This window comes from Leptinotarsa decemlineata, unplaced genomic scaffold (assembly GCF_025532065.1).
Source record: "Leptinotarsa decemlineata unplaced genomic scaffold, Ldec_3_MD MMD2_tig00026282_RagTag_RagTag, whole genome shotgun sequence".
Taxonomy (NCBI): Eukaryota; Metazoa; Arthropoda; class Insecta; order Coleoptera; family Chrysomelidae; genus Leptinotarsa; species Leptinotarsa decemlineata.
In genome coordinates, this window is record NW_027412668.1 from 6186343 (window position 1) to 6201194 (window position 14852).

Sequence of the window (14852 nt, forward strand, 5' to 3'; positions counted from 1 at the left end):
TGTTAAAATACTATTCTAAAGTATAAATGATACAGATGAAAATCACTCGGCGCCCAACGTGGGACCCAAATTTATGCAAAATATCCTGCTCACCAAATATGCTGTCTGGGCAGACGTCTCAACCAAGGAGCAGATGGCGTTTGTGAAACCCTTCACGTGTTCGGCGAATTTCTCGTGATCCGATGCTTTTGCACTTGCGGTAATGCCGGTCAACCCCTCTCCTAACATCTTACTCTTTTCGATTACCGTATCCAGAGCCTCATAGTAAGAAGATTCGTTGATCGGTTCCGTGGGGTTGTCCAAAAGGTACTGCATGGCCTTGACTTTCCTGATTGCATTGTCGCATTCGTTTTGGCCGGGTGCGGCGGAAGTACAAATATTGACGAGGAAATTGATGCTTTCCGTTACGGCACGTGCGGCGGCCGCTAATTGGTTTTTACCATTGGGAAGATTGGGATCAGCGGAGAGGGATTTTGCAGTGGTCAACAACGCGCTAGAAGTTGTCGAAACGTTTTTGAGAGAATGAACCATCTCACCTGAAAAAACCATTTGTGAAAGCTCTGAATGAATGAAGGGGTTAAATACTACCTCTAACACTGGTATCGGGGGTTTGCCCTGCCATTTCAGCGGATACCGTTAACAGGTCGTGGTATGCCGCAGCGAAATCCTTTGAAGACGAAGACAGCTGAACAGGGTTGTAAACCGATTGAACAACACTAGAGCTGGCCTCGTTCAAGTTAGCAGCAGCTGAGTTTAATTCTTGCTGCAGCTCTCCGAAACTCTTATCAGTTTGCGGTAAGTTATTGGTGTTTATTACCGACGACCATTCTGTAATAACGATATTTATTAAGAAGACAAGCCCAGTTCGGCAGACAATTATATAAAATACAACACAGTAGAGTTATTATAGATACATTTCGCTGATATATCAACAACTAATGACAAGTAAATATACCTATAATGTTGGTAATGGCAGTGTCGACATCCCTTTGTCCAGGAAGACATCCAATAGTTGCGTTCAAAGCCTGCCCAATGTTCTTCGCTGCTTTCTGCAGTCCGGGAGTGACGCCAACCGATTTTAGACTTTTCTGGGCCTCGATTACCAGTTCGGCAGAGTGAGCTAGCAATTCTTGACCGGAATGAATTATCTTCCTTTGAACTTCTACATTATCAGTTGTAGCAACAACCGTACGAACAGCCCCCGTGAGGCTCTTGAGACTGTGTGCGGTATCTCGCGCTGCTTGGGAAGTGTACATCTCATTGCCTTGAGCTGCAGCGCTCAACAATTGGGCGACCCCTAAGAAAAAAAGTTGTAGACTTCTTGAAGAAAAGCACTTAATTTCTTACCTTGATTTACAAGTTTGCTACTGGCTGCCAGTTGTTGGGCGCCTCTTTCGGGTGTGTCGTCTGGTAATGGACGCATTTTGTGAGCCTGCACGGCCCTCTCGAATTCATCGAGTTCCTCTTGGAGATCTGCGATCAGTTGATTGGCTGCGTCCAGTCCTAAGCCTTGGCAAGCAGGCTTAGCTCGACTTATAGCGCTATGTAACTCGCTTAATTCTGTATTGAGTTTCTGGCTAGTTGATGACAACTGGCTTCTGATCTGATGGTCGGTCAAAGTGGGCAGTACAGATCTGAAAATATTCCAGTATAGACGAATGTTCTAACGTTTCTAACAAGTACCCACCTCGACGATTGCACGACTTGAGACGCAGGATGCAAGAACACTTCGGCGACATACATAAGCTCAACCTGGCCGTTCGTATCCTCGGGATTCTCCCCGTTAGCTTTGATAGACTCCACCAATAGCGGTATCGTCTCAGCCAACTCTTGGGTATCTTGCGAAAGCGCCTCTCTAGTTGCTATGTTCGTATTGTGAGAATGACTGGCTTGCGCCGCGGTGATGCACTGAGTGGCAGAGGAAACAGCCTTCCTGGCGCAGACTTGAACCCTATCGACTAGCTTGGCCCGGAGAGCAGGCGTAGTTGCGGCTACGACGGTGACATCTCTAAGGTCTTCCGCTGTGCGTCGTAGCATGTCTTGGTAGTTGACGTCGTGAGGGTTGCTGGCACACTGACGAGCGGCCTCGACCATCTTAGCGGTGGCGTCTGCTAGGGTTTTTGCGGCAGCCAGAAGACGACGCTGTATGTCCGAGTCGGGGAGCTTTTCAGCTTCACCTAGTGTAAACAACATCAGATATGTGAATATATGTAAGAAACTGCTCTATTAAGAAAAAATCTTCAGTTCATGTCATACTGATGTTCTCTATCCTCTTAGAAGAAATAATAACACCCACCTTTGATGCTCTGAATGAGCTGAGCAGTTGCTTGACCCAGAAGCCTGGCTTGACGAACCATTTCGTTCGCGTCTCCCGATGCTGCAGAGAGTTTATCAGTAGCAGTATAAATTTCTTCAACGCTGTGCTCTTGCACAGTTTCCCGGGCTCTTTGTCTTGAAGCTAAAAATACAGATTTATGAATAAATTTTCCCACAACTTGATTATAACACATTACCTAATTTCATGTGGTTTAATAGATCGTTGAGAGTCCTGGTAACATCAGCAGCGGCATTTTTCAACTGTCCGTTCAAATCTTCATTCGAGCATGATTCATTGCATATAACAACTAGATTCTCTACGGCATTGGCCACCTATAAGTATCAGATCACATTGAAATGTCATACTTCAAAACAATCAGTTCAACTCACCTCTCTTATTGCGGTTTTGAGTTGCTCCTGACATGCAGGGGAATGCAAAGTCGGGGCCACTACCTTAGCGCAGGCAACCAGCTGTGACGTGGCCAAGGCACACTGCGTCGCTGCTCCTATCACCCTGTTCTGAACATGCTGATCCTCGCAAGTGGAAGAAATGTTCTTAGCCTTCAGAACAAGCGCGGCTGTAGTATTGGCAACGGCTTTGGCTAGCGACAGGAGCATGTCTTGAAGTTCTTTGCTTTCTACAGTTTCTTCAGAGATGGTGGCGAGCACTTGGGTACTGGCTTCACCGACCCGGGAAGCGGCACTCAAGAGATTTTGGCGCGGCTAAAATAGAAAATTTATTCAGGAATCTTCCGTTTTATGTGTATTTAATACATCTCCAAATTTTCGAAAATATGGATTTACTTTTTCAACTAAATCACTATATTTTGTAAAAAAAGAGTAACCAGAATGTTTTTTCTCTAATGCTTTATAATCAGAATATACATCCAATGAAATATTTGTAATTTCAACCAGAATCTTGATTGTGAGAAATATATTAAACTATTAGTATCGTCTTGTTTTGGAAAGTGTTGAGAAACAAAGAGACCTAGAGCAGCAACACCTTCATACAAGAGAATAAGAGCAAATCAAGTGACCTTGCCATAACTTTTCTTGAACTTCAAATGAATACATTTTTTTCTGCTTTTGACACTCTACCAATTCCTCACCGTTGAAAACATTTTTTCTCATTTATCAAATTGAAAAAACGGCGGCGTCACGAAATTGTGGAAACTCTTGCACCCAATTCGGCGCCCAACGTGGGACACGTCATTTTGTGATAAATTGGTCTGTTTATAACTTTTTAATTTAGTAAACAGTCAATAGCACAATTCGTGACTGCATTAATTAAAACTATGGTTTTGCAGTAGTCCCTAAAGATGAATAAACAGCAGTTTTTAACAGTACAAACATCCAAGTTACTTTTAACATCGTTGATAAGTTTAAAGGTGTTCTAAACGTAGGTTTTCAGAAATGTAATAAACCGGTATTTAATGATTATCGCATACTTTTATAAACCCCACAGAGAACAAACTGATGTATCTATTCATAGATATTCTTAGGATGAATACATAATGTAGTAAATCTCGCTGGTTATTTTTGGCGACAATTTTATTCGTATTCATTGTCGGTTTTTCATTGTAATCATTCAAATTAAGGACTGATTTTCGGATATACTTTTACATTATATAAAGAACAATTCGAAATATTGATATACTCAGGTTGAATTTTGAAATTTTACTAATAAATCCTTACGTCTAGTCAGTCCAACTGTCTTCAGAAACTATTTCCTAGTGAAACGTCTATAGTTTAATAATACACCACTAGTAATAGCATCAATCAAGTCTTACGAATGTATTCGTAAAAAACACAGTGTGGAAAAGGTTTCGTTGACAGTGCAAGTCAGACGACTCCCAAGCAAAAAAATCTATACAGAAACTTACCTCCTTAGATTCAGGTTCTGCCACTCTGAGTAGATCAGAGAACGCAGAACACAGTTGCCTCGTAGCATCTAGTAACTTCTCTCCCACGTTGTCATCGTCCATAAGCGCTGCAATGATTTTCACATCCTTCGTCATTTCCGGCAAATTGCTTCCAATAGTTGTAATGGCCGCCCCGACTGCTGTGTGGTCAACCTAACATAAAAAACATTAAATGAATCTTGCATAGGTGATGATAAATAGTTTACCTCGTCTTGGGGACCGGAAGTTAGTGTGACGACTTGGGCTGTCGCAGCGCTCATTGCAGCTATTTGTGAACCGACATTCTGCTTCCTAGTGTCGAGGGTCATCTTCTTCCATTTCTTGGCAGCTGGGTCGGTACCGAGTTCCGGGATGGTAACTTTGCCTTGCAGTTCGATTTCGGACTCTTTTATCCTAGTCTGGGTGGCGGAAATGGTGGATATGAGCCCTCGTTGCGGTTCGGTCAGGATTGAGGTCAGTTTTGTTTGTTGAACATTGGTAGACTGAAATATTATTTCGAAAAGTTAAGTGAATGATTTCGTGTACCCAAACTCAGTTTGAAGCTTCAATATATTTGAATATACAAATGGCACTAATTTGCTTATTAAATATTTCTACTAAAAGATTGTTACTTATGATAGAGTTTTTATCTAATTTGCACAATTGGTAAATGGAGAAAAACTGATCCCAGACTCATGCTGACACTGGAACTTGAGGATCAATTATAAACTCAAAAACAATTCTGTTCTGTAAAGACAAATTCAATGTTTAGAAACTAATCAAATTGAAAAGTACCAAATATTTCAAACTGACAAATATCGCGTTTTTATGCTGAACGTTTCGTCCACAACTGCGGTGAACATTATCAAAGGATAAGATGCATGTATGATTACTGCAGTTGTAGACGGAATGTCAGGGATAAAAATATGTGGACCGCGGCCAATAAACCCCAGTATACGTTTTTTGGCGTAACTATAATTGTAGATTGAAAATACTAATTATTTTTAAAGAATCTGAAACCGCAAAATTTGATAACCGACTTGTTATAAGTAGTACTGAGGAAAAAACAAGTGTATGAACTTGGTTGGGATATTTCTAGTACATAATACCTTCACCTATGTTTCAGCTTCGTGATGGTTAATAAAATAAAATTAAAAGGTATCTAATCAATATACTGTGACAAATTTAAAGAATTATCTTAAACAAATTTATTTCCGACAATGTTTCACTAATCACAAACTAATTTATTTACAACACTTAACAACTAACGCTTAATTTATCTCCACTGTTTGAATTTCTTGTTTAACCGCTCGATTTACTTTCTGAATTCTACTGTCCTCTTGGGACGAGAAGCCGGCCTTATATATCGGTAACGATCGTTATAGAATTCTATAGTCGTTTCGGTACTCAACTAGTTTAATCGGCGGTTGCCGACTGCAATCCTTTTGCGGTGATGTCATGTGTTTATTCGCTGGCCGACGTATCGGTCAGGGGCGGTCTGCCTCAAGGTTTGAAACGATTTTGAGGGTTTGAGATCAAATCCCGAGATGGAATCCAGGTTTTGCTGATGCCGAAAGAGCAAATGTTTATGAATAAAATGAAATACTAACCAAATGACTATCAACTGAATGGAACAGCAAGAAGCTGAAAGTTTAATATTTGTAAAATAGCTTTACCAGTATTTTCTTTCAGAAGATTGTTTCTATTGCAGGCACTTGAAAAAGAAATGGAATATTCTTCAAGTAGATTATCTTCAAGTAGGTACCTTTTATGAAGTTCAAATATTAGATTGTGGAGATCAAATCGTACGGTGTAGTTTATGAAAATAATTTCAATATTCATGGTTTAATTCAATGTAATGAAATATATGATAAAAATTCATCTTTCTTGTATCTCAATGCAACTTCCTTGAATTATGTCCTCACAGAACAGTTTTTTTGGAAGACATCTTCCTTTCCAGAAAAAAACTACGAAAAAAATTAGCATTTTTGTGAGAAGGGAACCAACTCTAGGAAAATAAGGTTAAGAAAGCAACCTCTACTTGTTAGTGTGTTATGCACATTTTGAAAATGTTCAAAAATCAAAAAGCAAATGTTACTTGATTGATTATCTTTGTTCGTAAATTATATTACTACATGCAATAACTCGTGAATGAAATATTTACAATAATCGCATTTGGCAATTGATTGGTCTCGAAGGAGTGTGGAACTCTAAAGTGCAAAAATATTTACAGAAAACGTGTTTTACTGTACCTACTCTCATCCCTGTCCAAGACATAGACATGTAACCAAAATTGACAGATGTACAAACGATTGACATAAAAATGTTTCTATTCTATTGAATGATCTATTTTATTTCGAATATCAACGAGCCAAGCAATTCCTGATATCCAATTCATGTCAAGTTATAGATATCTGCTACAAATGTCCATAAAACATACTTCAGCTGCCTTGGAATGAATATCCTTATGAAGATATTGTACAACAGCAGATGAATATATTTATTTTACTTGGAGATAAATATGCATCTCTCGTTCTGGTAAATGCCTGCTGGAAAACAACTACTTCTCCGGCTAATACCACCCTGGACATTGAATTATATTCTGTATATAAGAGTTCATAAGGTATCCATGCGGAAGGGCATCATCGACGGATATCTCATAGACAATCACGAAGGATAACTTATGGATATGCAAGGTGGTACATAGAGTGCTCATCAATATATCCATTGGATGAAAATTGGATGTCTATCATCATTGAATGTCTATGAGTATTGACTTAGCAAATTCCATACGGTTAGTGAAGGTTTTAATGACAAAGTCACACATTCTCACAAGACTTTGCTTGAAGGTTTCGTGGTCAGTTTCAAACGTAATCCAAATTTTTTCTGAACTGCCCAGCCGAAGCCTACAGGTAGTGTGAATAAAGAGATGGCCGAAAAAACTCTGACTTCAATCTTACCACTGAAATTATCTTATGAGATGTTGATTAGTAGCGGAATTGAAAACTTTTTAGTAAAAATAATACGAATTATGATCTTACCGCTGGAGGAACATGAACCACACTGACAGGTTGACTTATAGTGGTACTTTGTGCGCCACCCATTATACCCGTACTGAACGATTTCTCACCTGAATTTATAGAAAATAAAGAAATGAAGAAATGAAAAAAAAATTAAACATTCATGAAATAAAAGAATGAACAAAAAAAACGATATCCTATACTTGAGACTGATGAAAACTTACCATCGCCTGGTCTCCATATGCCCGGCATTGACAATGATTCAGTGTTTGGCATCATCTTTTGATCGGTTTTATGCTGCAATATGGTATAGCTGAAAAATTTTTATTGTTGAAATTATCAAAAGTGCAAAAACTATTAGTTATGAACATAATAAAGCCACATTGAAGAGTGGCTGAAGATGAAAATACAAGTAAGCAAGAAATAGGTTGAATGAACATGACACTATAGTTTTGCTGTACTGATAGTCATTTGGTAATAAATGTGTTTTTGTTTCAGGAATGTAGTTGTTCAGAAGTTGCCAAAAGATGGTACCCTTACAAAAATATTTAGTTCACATCAAAGTTTTAATTTCTGAATTGAAAAGGTGTTTATTTTCTCCTCTAATCGACATTCAGATCCCCCTATTACATATCAAAGTTTTACATACAGAAAAAATAATTCCAATCGCCTTTTTCTTGAAATTATTGAAATTAATAAGTCTTCTGATTGTATGATTAAGAAAACTGGCATTGATAATCTCAGCAATAAATATAGTAACTTACTGGAACTACACCAAAAACATAATGATGATAAAAATCGTATCAATCAATAACTCTGTCTTTAGAGTTAAAGATTATCAAATCTTCATGACCATTGAAAAATGATATTAATGTGAAGGTATGACATTTGTCAAACCAAAAAAATCCTATGAATGTTCAACTTTTTTTCATCCATTTATACGTTCAATTGTGGAATTGACCGCGGTGGTAATGCGCCCAGCTCACGATCGGAAGGACGTGGGTTCGATTCCTGCCTCGACCAGATATTTTTCTCGAGAGAATTTATCTGGTTGGAGCTGGGATGATTCCGCAACCGTGTTAGGAATCATACGTTAAAAGGTAAGACCCCGTTAGTCCTTAGCTCGCACTAGTTTCTCAACTTTTGAGAGTTGTCGTTCTTATGAGGGCGACAGCTAGTTTAACGAAAAAAAAAGATTTTTAAACAGACAGAATTCATTGTTTTTCACTAATTTTTACTGTAAGTATGATTTGTAGTGTTATTAAATAGCAAAAAATCCACAACTTAATTAATTTTAGTTCCTGAAGAAGCTTCCCATTAGGGCGACAGCTAGTTTAACGAAAAAAAAAGATTTTTAAACAGACAGAATTCATTGTTTTTCACTAATTTTTACTGTAAGTATGATTTGTAGTGTTATTAAATAGCAAAAAATCCACAACTTAATTAATTTTAGTTCCTGAAGAAGCTTCCCATTAGAAGCGAAAGCCTGCCAAAGTAAAGCAGAATTTTGATTTTGATTTTTGACTGAGAGACCCTGTTAATCCATTTTACTATACATTTCTCCAGTCGCTAAGATAATCCAATAAATATTTTAACATCAACACTTGTTTGTGTTTTGATTAAATTTGCCTGTACTTGGGCTAGATCAGGTAATATCCTTTTTTGTGTTCATTGTTTCTAGGAATATGTATTGTTTGTGGAGTATATTGAATGTTAGGTCTTGTGTTCTGATTTGTATTTGTTCCTCGATAAGTGAATTATGACTTTTGAATTCAAATTGAATTCAAGCTTCAAAATTCAATTTGAATTTTGAGTTCAAAAGTCATAATTCACTTATCGAGGAACAAATACAAATCAGAACACAAGACCTAACATTCAATATACTCCAATATACTCAAAATTCAATTTGAATTTTGAGTTCAAAAGTCATAATTCACTTAGCGAGGAACAAATAAAAATCAAAACACAAGACCTAACATTCAATATACTCCACAACACAATTTACATTCCTAGAAATCATGAACCTAGAGAAACACCAACACAAAGAATATTACCCGATATAACCCAAGTACAGGCAAATTTAATGAGATATCCCAAGAAAGGTGAGGACAAATACCTGCCCAAGCCCTAATTAATGAACCATCAACAACAATAACAAATTCATTAAGGCAATCTAATTGTATAAAAGAATAAACAAGAAGATAAAACGTTCAGTTAAAGTAGAGCCATGAAGAAGATAGCACAGTCTGCCATCGAAAGCGCTCACATATAATAGTTAGAAGTTATTAAAGCTTCAAATCCTGTTTGTGAACAAGTATCAATATTAAAACATTCAAAATAAAGGAAAACTATCTGCATCAATAGATAGATGGTTACTGTTTATTATATATGTTTCGAATGTCTGGTTGAATTTCAATAGCAAAATAGAAAACATGATTCTGAAGGAATTGAAAGTGTGTGCAATTTGAGCAAAAATCATTCTTTGAAAGACATTTTTTGTGGAAGTCATTGTTTTTAAAATTTGTTTGGCTTCAAATCCTTCCACAATCTGAAAAAGTAACATATCAACAGAGAATCTACTGAAGTTTAGAGAAAAACAGATAGAATTTTAGGTTTTGAGAATGAAAAGAGACTGTTTCCTGAAACTTCAGCATCTGTAAAGAAAGCTAAGTGTATAAATTATTCTTAAAAACGAATTTATCTCATTCTACAGGCCAAATTTATAAATGTGATGAATAACTGACTAAATAGTTTTTTCAGAGGTTTATATAAGTCAGTGAAGATGCCATTTCTCCTTTCAAATTTACTGCTCTGACCGCAAGGATACATGATTAGACTGTATTATACGTTTATTGAGTATATTATTCAATTTATTTTCAGATTATGTCTAGTTGAGTCCACAAGGTAGAGTTGATGAGAGTACTACTCAAGTAATAACTAAAAAAAAAAAAAAATTGGGAAGGAAATGTTGCTTCAGATCACTTTTGTTGTCGTCTTTCAATATTAAATGTTTTACTTCGCTTACTCTTACTGTGTCAGACAAAATACGATGATATAAACTTACTTGTGAGGCTCAACACTTTCTTCGAACATGGTGGACCCTTCGTTGCCATCGATTCCGAAATGATCCTTGGCTTGCTTCTTCTTCAGAATGATATCGATGTACCCGGCGATGATCTGCTGGATCTGCTCCCCATCAGGCGTTTGTACGGAGTAGTAAGACGTGGAATAGTCACCGAAATCCAAAGTGAACGTGTTCGGACTTGCCCCCCAACGCCTGACCTGCGTCAAGGGCCACGTCTCTAGTATCTCCTTAGTTTTCTCGTCGAGACGCATCACCGAATCTTTGGTTACGCCCAATAATCTGGGGACCAGCTTATTTTTCGCCTTCATTTTTTCTTTGACGAGGAAAAAAGTGACGCCATACGTGCTGAGAGAGCGGGCCTTCTTCGTGTACTTCACTTTGGCGTCTAGTTCAGTGAGGCCTTGGTTCTTTTTGTGTTCACTGAAGATTTTCTTTTCGATTCCTTTGGTTTTCGTGTAGGATTGGGGCAGGAATTCTTTCAAGCTGAAAGAAAAACCGTTCATCATGTGGTAAGTTGAGTCGTGTTGTATGTGTTTCAGGTGATAACAATTTCACAACTTTGTAGTTGAAATTGAAAAGAAATAATTCAAAATCATGTCGAGAAAAATCTATCAATAAGGCTTTTGACAATTGGAGAGTCACCATTACAAATGAATAATGAACGATGAATTCTGCTATTCGTTTTCTTTTTTTATTATTACAAGTTTTATACTAGCTTCACCTCTATGTATGTATGTATGTATGTTTGTTTGTAACTCTCAAGCTCGAGATCTGTATTTGATAGAATTATTTTTTCTAAAAATGTTTGCGTATCATTACTTTACCATTAATTTTCAATATGAATACATAATAATGCCCGAAAAACACTATCACTCACTACGTAGTACGTACCACACTGTATTCTGCATCAACAAACCTCAAACGCACCGCCCATGAACGAATAACGAATAAACTATCAACCCGAAATAATAAATGCCATACGTTGCCAAGCCTCCGACCGTTTTAAAAAACACAAGCTCCGCGAGACCGATCAACCGGAGACATACGTCCCGATTTGTAATTTCAGTTGCAGAAATTATAGCGTCAGAGGAGGCTAGCCTCCAGTTGGTCTCCGTTAGTGTACGACTGCGTCTGTTTTTTATTTAATTATTCGGACGGGATGCCGTGACGGACCGGGACTGAAAAGTATTTCGGTGAATCGTTTTAGTTTCTTGATAATATTTGTTATTTGTGTATAAAACAGGCAGTATTGTATTAAAGCAGTGCTTTTTGGTAATATTTTTAATGTGTTTTTAAAGTGTTTTTTTTTTCAATTTCAAGGTGTTTTCACTTTTCGGTAGGTAAGTTTTTTTCCAATTATTATGGATAAGTTGGACGAAATTAAAAAATCTGACGATATAGTCGATTGGTTGCTGACAAATAAATTTAAGTCTCATGATAATCAATTTTACATTATTAAAACTCTGGGAAGGCCTCAAACAAGTTTGATTTCAATTAAAGCGTCAGATAATCGACATAATCGTCAAAATCGAGGATTTATTATTAGTTGGTACGATAAATGCGATTGGTTAACCGGCTCCATTAAACGAGAAAAACTTTGTTGTTGGCCCTGTGTTTTATTTTTCGTACAAACCGAATACCAAACGGGGTCTAAAATAGAAGACTCCGATTTAAAAAATTTACCTCCTTCTACAGAAATACATTTTAAATCTGAGGAGCATATATTTTCGTCTTGTAAATTAAAATTGTTTAGCAAACAAAATATAGCAACTGCTATATCGTCTTGGTTAAGAACGAAAGTTATGTTTACTTTTAGTTTCTTTTTTATTTTTTTCCTTCCTATCCAAAATTATAAAATACACCTTTCAAAATGCGGGACACTCGCAGATTATATTGAACTTGAATGACTGCCGATAGACTTCCTTCTTACCCCATCCTTCTTTTCCTGGCAAGAAACGACTCTCACCCCCCCGTTGGTTCTTGCTGGACAATAAAATGTACTTTTATAAACTTTTATAGACCTGTTTTTATAAGCATTATTAAATACTTGTGCTTATAAAATATTTGTAGCAATTTTTTACAAAACTATTATATCAGAAGAGAAAAGTATTATTTATTGACTGAGAAGAGTTCATTTATATTAAAAAACTCAAAGACAACCCTTTTTCCTTGATTTTGTTTTTTAATGGTCAGTTTTATACGTATAATTTTCACCAATACACAATTTTTGTTTGCATTTATGCAAATATTACGTGTTCTGCTTTAAATAGGTGTGGTACCCCAATAAATTTTCGCGTCTCCGGCGGACCTTTTAGTGTGTATATAGTCTTTATGACTTTAGCCTCCCCTGTTCTCTAATGCATGAGCCGTCACTGGCAGTCACATATATTATATATTATCATAGACGAATTACAGAAAGAAAATCAATTCTAGCATCATTTTTATACTTTCCCGATTCTTTTAATTATGTGAAATTCTTCTAAGAAAGTGGAACATCATGGTATGAGACGAAATGCTTATTCTTTCATTCATAGTTACCCGAAAGGAAGATATGTATCAGTGTATCTCGTCAATTGAAAATGTATCATACAAAAAGAAAATTACTTGGAGGGATTCCCCAGGGAACCATTCTCGGGCCTATATTATTTATTAAAAGTGTTAATAATTTTACTCGATATTTATTGTCAAAACATGATAATACCACATCATTAGATTCAATTGAAAATTCTGATCAGTTTGAGAATATCAAATCAGGCACCTTAAAAAGTGCTCTGGGTTACTTCCTGATTGTGATGACGATGTTAATGAAACACAAACGTTATTCTTTACTCTGAATCACAACTGAATTCTGGAGAACAATTTTCCAGTTAAATTTATGGGATTAACATAAAACGGTTATGCTAATATGGAAGGCTCATATAATTAATCATAAAAATGAATCAGCTACCTGCTGATGTAAAGAATAAAGTGAATAAAAGTGTTGTTCTTATGATGAAAAGAGAAATGAAAATTTCTGTTTTTTACCACTTTTTTTGTAACTAACGTTACTGCAGTTTTGTCCTATACGGGCATTTTCAAACTTATACAATAAACTAACTAGTTAGTTGGATACTAACAGCAACTCAAAAGGCGTTGTTCAAAAGTGATTACTTTTCAACCCATCATATAATTAGAATCAGGAAGGATAATATTCAAAGAAAATGACTTCTTAGACTAGAACAAGACCAGAATACTCGAATAAAGAGAGGGACCAGTGAAGAGTCTCAAGGCCGTTAAAAAGGTAACTGACGTGGAAAAATCTATTGGAGTCTTGAATCTACGAAACATCGAAGATGGCTGTTATCTAAAATTAATTAGGAAGGAATTGCCCGATATGTGGTGTTCTTGGAGCTAGTCAGAAAAATAATGTGGCAGATTAGAGTTACTTTCATCCCAGTGCAACATCTCCGAAACCATGCTCATATCATTTTGTAAGAACCCAGAAAAAAATTATTGGTATACTGGCTAATCAATGTTCATGTTGAAAAATTGAGTTCAATAAAAAAACTCACTCTAAAAATCCTGGCTTATGCTTCGTGTCGACGTGATCCCCGAACTGGATCTGGCACTGTATCCCTGCAAATTCGCACGCCATGTCCTGGGTGATGGGATGCGTTCCATTCAAAATGGCGTCTCGAGCTTGGACGTACAGCAAATTCAGCTGTACCGGATCTCTGGAATCAATATTCTGATCCGAATAGAAAAATTTCCGTTTCAACAGAACAGTCTCATTCTCGTCGATCCCTTGCTCCCTCAGAGTCTTCGCGGGGTCCAACCAGTTCACCTCGTCTTCGGTATGGAGCTTCTTGCGGAGCAAGTCCATTTTGACATCTCTTTCGCGTTCCTCCTTCTTCCTTTTCAAAGTTAGGGTGCCGTAGTTTCGATTGTCGACGTTCTCTTGGTTCTCGGGTTCTTCCAGCACCAGAGAGTATTCGTCGTGATTCGTGATGCCTAGTTTCGTGCAAATCACCACCATCAGGTTCGCTATTATTTGCGAGTCGTCTACCATCATCGTTTTTATGGTGCCTGAAACATTCGTTTTTGGAGAAAATACTATGCGAGGTAAATGTTTTGCTTTCTCGGATCGCGAAAGCTTTTGGAAAATAATGCAACTAGACTTTTGGCCTCTGATCACGAATATGAAGTCACAACTTAGCTCCGGTCTACTTTCGGAGATACGGCAACTTCAAAGTAAATTATATCAAAATCGCATTAATTTCTAGTTTGAATTTGCAACACTGCCAACAAAACCAAGGACCAAGTTCTTTTTAAAGTGTAATTCAGTTTCATTAACAATTGTGTTTGTAACAGTTTGCTGAAAAAGATACAGTGTCAAGGAAATTGATCGTTTCGTAGACTGTAGTGCCAAGTTTCCACTTTAGATTCGTCATAAAAAGCTAGCACGAACCAAAAAAACATTTACTGTATAAAAAATACGATATTTATGACTGACATCAATTCAATGAAGATGAAATAGAGAGAAAGTTGAAT

At 36.9% G+C, this 14852-nt stretch overlaps 1 protein-coding gene across 6 annotated transcripts in view; it reads right to left on the reverse strand.

Annotated features, from left to right (window-relative positions):
• rhea (Talin_middle and talin-RS domain-containing protein rhea) overlaps positions 1 to 14852 on the reverse strand; it is a 113640-nt gene that overhangs the window by 22992 nt on the left and 75796 nt on the right. For all 6 annotated transcript variants that reach the window (XM_074179712.1, XM_074179713.1, XM_074179714.1 and 3 more), the window contains 14 exons: positions 13874 to 14387; positions 10302 to 10805; positions 7462 to 7550; positions 7259 to 7347; positions 4445 to 4720; positions 4200 to 4391; positions 2707 to 3039; positions 2514 to 2649; positions 2297 to 2458; positions 1688 to 2177; positions 1348 to 1634; positions 956 to 1297; positions 589 to 828; positions 94 to 536 (listed from right to left, as the gene is read on the reverse strand). In XM_074179712.1, coding sequence (XP_074035813.1) covers positions 94 to 536; positions 589 to 828; positions 956 to 1297; positions 1348 to 1634; positions 1688 to 2177; positions 2297 to 2458; positions 2514 to 2649; positions 2707 to 3039; positions 4200 to 4391; positions 4445 to 4720; positions 7259 to 7347; positions 7462 to 7550; positions 10302 to 10805; positions 13874 to 14387 — 4097 coding nt within the window. The remainder of the gene's footprint in view (positions 1 to 93; positions 537 to 588; positions 829 to 955; positions 1298 to 1347; positions 1635 to 1687; positions 2178 to 2296; positions 2459 to 2513; positions 2650 to 2706; positions 3040 to 4199; positions 4392 to 4444; positions 4721 to 7258; positions 7348 to 7461; positions 7551 to 10301; positions 10806 to 13873; positions 14388 to 14852) is intronic.